Here is a 5,175-nt window from a genome sequence, read left to right as displayed (position 1 = left end):
AAGAAAATAATAAGGGCTTTATCTATTTTTTTCCTCTTGTGTAATCCTTACTTTAAGCTACTATTTATTTTTTTAATCTTTTTTTCCAACTTGATCAATTAAAAAAAAACAATTTGATATAAATCTTTTTATGACATCAATTAATCGCATCATTTAGCCTGCCTTCTCTACAAAGAATCACATACTCTCTCTTTTCCCCATTCTTTTCTGTATAAAATGATTAAATAAATCTCTTTTCCCCATTCTTTTCTGATTAAAATGATTAAATAAATCTCTTTTCCCCATTCTTTTCTGTATAAAATGATTAAATAAATCTCTTTTCCCCATTCTTTTCTGATTAAAATGATTAAATAAATCTCTTTTCCCCATTCTTTTCTGTATAAAATGATTAAATAAATCTCTTTTCCCCATTCTTTTCTGATTAAAATGATTAAATAAATCTCTTTCCCCATTCTTTTCTGTACAAGGTGAAGCCCTGTTCCATATGCTTTCCTCTGCGATTCCACGTTTCTTTCACGTCCAAATCTCTCTTTTTATCATTACCGACTATCTTTTCTCTTTAACATCTTCGTTCCACATGATTTCCTCTGTGTCATTTCACGTTTCTTCCGCATTCTTTCCTGTGTTAAATGGGTCCACATATCCATATTCCATACAATTTCGCGTTTCTTCTACAATGTTTCAGATGCAAATCTCTCTTTTTATCATCTTTTCCCTCTTCCACATTCATTCCACCGAGTACTCAATTTACTAATCCGATCTTTTCTTATTTTAATTCCCTGCTTTCTCTTCCCTTAGACACAATTTTCTGCCTCGCCTGAAAATATCTTTATAGCCTGTCTTCATTGATTTTAGTCTCATTGCTTCTCTGTGTTGAATTTAATCTAATCCCATGGCATCAATTTCTACCACTTCTGGTCGAACAGAGAGGGAGCCTGCAAACGCCTGTCAAGGAATGGCACCGTCTTCTTCTTCCTCTTCTCCATCATCGTCTCGAAGCTTGTTTTCATGGTGCTTTGATTGGGTTTCTTTCTTCCTTTCATGGCGCTCAATGGAATCCAATTCCATGGACTCTACTTCAGGTAGCACTGGCTGTATCCCAGACAATGAGGGTATTATGGGTGCTATCCATGAAATCGCACCATATTCATCTACTTCAGGTACATCCTCAATACCACTCCAAAAGCCCTCTTTTGATGTGTTCATTAACCATCGTGGGCCAGATGTCGAAAAAACGTTAGCCTGCAGAATCTATGATATCCTCCATGGCATGAAGGTCACAGCTTTTCTGGATTCAGAGGAGTTGGAATGTGGGGACTTCTTGCCTAAACAATAGAAGCAGCAATCCGCTGTGCTACCCTTCATATAGCAATTTTTTCAGAGAGCCATGCAGAATCAGCATGGTGTTCGGAAGAGTTGTCATTAATGCTTAAAAGTGGTGAAAAATTGTTCCCATTTTCTACTATGTAGAGCCTGCTGATCTCAGATATGTTGCTCAGGAGAAAGGAAAGTACGTTGCTGCCTTTAACAAGCATGAAAAGAAGCGTAGATATAAGCCAGAAAAGCTTCAGGAATGGAAAAAAGGCACTCTCCGAGGTCTCACTGTACAGTGGCCAAATCATAAACAATAATGGGTAAGAACCACACATTCTGCCTTCCTGTCTTAACAAATATGCATTTTGTTTTATAGCTATGCAATTTAACTTTGTCATAAACATCCGTGCATAGTTTGATTTTTCAATGTTTTTTCTTGTTCAGTGATGAGATGAGGCTGTTCAAGAATATGGTAAATATTGTACTGAAAGAAATACGCGATGTGCAATTAGTAGTTGCAAAACACCCTGTAGGTCTCGATGAAGCAGTGGAAGACTTTGAAAATACACTCCAACTTGTTTCAAGTGATCAGGGTGTACAGATTGTGGGTATTTGGGGTATGGGTGGTTCGGGCAAGATCACACTTGCCAAAGAATTATACAACAAAAGGTTTTTCTTCATGGAGAGGTCTTGTTTTATTTTTGATATTAGAGAAGCTAAGGGTGTGTTGCAGAAGAAGCAGATTGAACTCCTCAAAGGCCTTGGTGTGAATGAAACAGTCGACAATGTAGAGCAAGGTAAGGCAATTCTTGCAAGACATTTAAGATCTTTTAAGATGCTCATTGTTTTGAATGATGTGAATCATGTGGACCAATTGGATGCACTTTTACTTGCAAAAGACAGCCTTGAAGAGGTAGTCTAATCATTGTTACAACACGAGAATGTGAAGTACTTACATCTTTAGATCCAATTAATGCAAAACAACTTTTTTTTTGGCATGCATTCTTAAATCCTTCTCCCATTCATGGATTTGATAAGCTTGTTAACAAGTTTGTGGAAGCCTGCCATGGATTGCCCGTCTCTCAAGGTATTTGGAGGACAGCTATATGGAAAATCAAACAAACAATATTGAGTGTCTTTATTTCATAAGATATCAAGAATATTGTCTTATGCTATCAAAGAGAAATTTAAATTAAGTTATGACACTCTTGATGATAAAGAAAAAGAGGCATTCCTTGATACAGCATGTTTCTTTATTGGAGAAGAGAAGAGTTTGGCAATTGAAGTTTGGGATGGATCAGGGTGGAGTGGTCTGTACAGTTGGGAAAGGCTTCTAAATAAGTGTTTGGTAGAGGTTGACGATAATAATTGCATAAGAATGCATGATCACTTAAGAGATTTAAGAAGGGACATTGCAAATCAACATTGACCCTCCCGATTTTGGTTATTACAACAGATTATTGATTTCAGCAAACAAACAAAAGAGTAAGGTTAATACTTTCTTTTCTTGTCTGAACTAACAATGGAAAGGAAACACCTTCTGTCAAAGAAGTTTGTTGATTTTATGTTAATCAGTTGTTTAAAAATACAAGCTTTTTGCAATCTAATTGATTTAACAACTTATCTATTTACACTTCATACCATCCTCATTTTAGGTTGGTAATTTGTAAGAATTTGTAGTTTTTTTTTTTTTTTTTTTGTGTATTCTTTGATCCTCATGATTTTTCTTTGTTATCTTGAAGTGCTTAATGTTTTTTCTTTTTTTAAATATATGAAAATGCACTTAATTATGTTGTATATGCTAGAACAGTTAATAGATTTGTTTTTATTTTTATAAGATTCTGAACTTCTTTTTTTTTATTTTCAGAAAACAAATTGCATTCGAGGAATTAAGGTTTCCCCAACTAGAAGAGAAGGGCAGTTGTCATATGTACGTTTGTCTGTGTTCACTGTTGCTCTACATACAACATTAATTTTAATTGTTTGTACAAATTTTCTACGTTATGTAGTTTTTTTTTAATATTTCATAATTTTCTACGTTATGTAGTTTTTTTTTAATATTTCATAACTTTCTACATTATTTAGTTTGTTGAGTTTCGTGGTTGCTGCTGGCAGGGAGAACACATAAGTGGGGGAATCTTGTTTCTCAGACCCTCTTTGGTTGGACTAAAGCTTTTGGTGATTGAAGGAGATTATGTTAACCAAGTAATTGGTGAGGCATCAAGAGACCTGCTCTGGCTTCGGTGGTCTTATATTGGACAGAGAAATCTTCCAACACGACTTTCATTGAAAAATTTGAGGGTTTTAGAACTATATGGATCATATTGGCAGAATTCCTTAGAAAAGTTATGGAGGCTGAGAGCGATGTCAGTAGTCTTCTATTTATGCTGTATTAAATCTTTATTTCAATTTGTTTAATAATTGCAGTATGTTTTACATCTGTCTCGTTGGAAATGTGCTGCAGGCTCCAGTGCAATTAAGAGAATTGATTATTTCTCATTGCCCCAAACTCCAAAGATTCCCAAAGTCAATAGGGTGTCTCAACGAGTTGAAAACGATAGTAATCAAAGCTTGCAGCAATACAGATAGTCTTCCAAAAGAATTTTGTCGTTTGAAATTGTTGGGGCACCTCGAATTATCTGATTGTAAAAAGCTATCATTACTACCCAGAAGGTTCGGCGATTTGGCAAATATGCGGTATTTAGATTTGGTCGGGTGCAGCAACTTGAAGGAATTACCAGTTTCTTTTAAGAACTTGGTTCTCCTGCAATTTCTCAATTTAAAGGGGTGTAAAGAGCTCATATTTAGGTCAGATGATTTCCAGAACATTACAAAGCTGGAATTTTTTAACCTTTCTGGGTGTGCAAAATTAGGGGAGCTGCCTCGTGATATCACAAATCAGGCGTCCTTGAAAGAGCTCCTTTTAGATGGTGTGGAGAGGTTGAGGGAGCTGCCAATTCAAATCGGTCAACTAAGCAGGCTGCGAAAGATGGACATAAGGAGGAGTGATTTGTTGATAGGTTTTCCAAACTCTCTTGGAGATCTGTCCTCCTTATGAGATCTTATAATTTGTAATTGTCCCAGCCTGGAATCTTTGCCTAACTCTCTTGAAAACTTGTCCTCCCTAACAGATCTTTCAATTCAGAATTGTTCCAATCTGAAATCTTTGCAAACCTCTTTTGGAAACTTGCCCTCCTTGACAAATATTTCAATTCATAGTTGTCCAACCAGCCAACTAGATTTTGGATCAACGCATGTATCTTTCGCAATGAGCAACCTGATGCGGCTGGAACTACACCAAACCGCAGTGTGCAGGATTTCAATTTCTGAAGACCGTTATCCCCGTCTTGAAGGGTTAAGTCTTGTTGACAATAATAATCTATCAAAGATCGAAGCACTGCCAGTAAACCTTGATTGTCTGTATATATGGAGGTGTCCAAAGCTGGAAGAGCTTCCGAGCTTTACACGATTAACTTCTCTCAGAGAGTTTGAAGTAGGATATTGTGACCGAATTGAGAAAATTGAAGGTTTACAACATTGTACAAGATTGGAAATATTTTTTTTTTTTATATTCAATATCGTGGAATCTGGAGGTGTCCTTGCCGAAGCAAGACTAATCCCCCAGTGTGTACAACCCACTCACAAGGTAGCAACACACACAGAGTTAACACAGCCGGGGACTCGAACTCAAGACCATGGGGAGCATACCCACGCCTTAAGTTGCGATCCACGACCGGGTGAGCTAGGACAAGATTGGAAATATTGAAACTACATACCTGCTGGGAGGTGCCGGGCATAGGAAGTTTGGAGCAGATGGAGAAATTGAGGATACTGGAACTGAGATCAAACAAGGGATCGGCC

At 36.8% G+C, this 5,175-nt stretch overlaps 1 protein-coding gene across 4 annotated transcripts; it reads left to right on the top strand.

Moving 5' to 3' along the window:
* The first annotated feature begins 473 nt into the window (after positions 1–473).
* Positions 474–4,528, top strand: LOC131044959 (disease resistance protein TAO1). 4 transcript variants are annotated; one of them, XR_009372335.1, is made up of 5 exons: positions 474–1,634; positions 1,759–2,799; positions 3,182–3,244; positions 3,430–3,680; positions 3,779–4,528. XR_009372335.1 is itself a non-coding variant. In XM_057978455.2 (5 exons), the coding sequence occupies exons 1-3, from the start codon at positions 1,489–1,491 to the stop codon at positions 3,205–3,207; spliced, it is 525 nt and encodes a 174-aa protein (XP_057834438.1). In that variant the 5' UTR covers positions 474–1,488; the 3' UTR covers positions 3,208–3,244; positions 3,430–3,680; positions 3,779–4,528. The 4 variants fall into 4 exon arrangements, 2 of the variants coding, with proteins under 2 accessions (XP_057834438.1, XP_057834439.2); XR_009372339.1 differs by having other exon boundaries at positions 1,759–2,804; XM_057978455.2 differs by having other exon boundaries at positions 1,759–2,111.
* The last annotated feature ends 647 nt before the right edge of the window (positions 4,529–5,175 follow it).

Source organism: Cryptomeria japonica, chromosome 1, assembly GCF_030272615.1.
Source record: "Cryptomeria japonica chromosome 1, Sugi_1.0, whole genome shotgun sequence".
NCBI lineage: Eukaryota > Viridiplantae > Streptophyta > Pinopsida > Cupressales > Cupressaceae > Cryptomeria > Cryptomeria japonica.
This window is presented reverse-complemented; position numbering and strand designations above follow the sequence as displayed.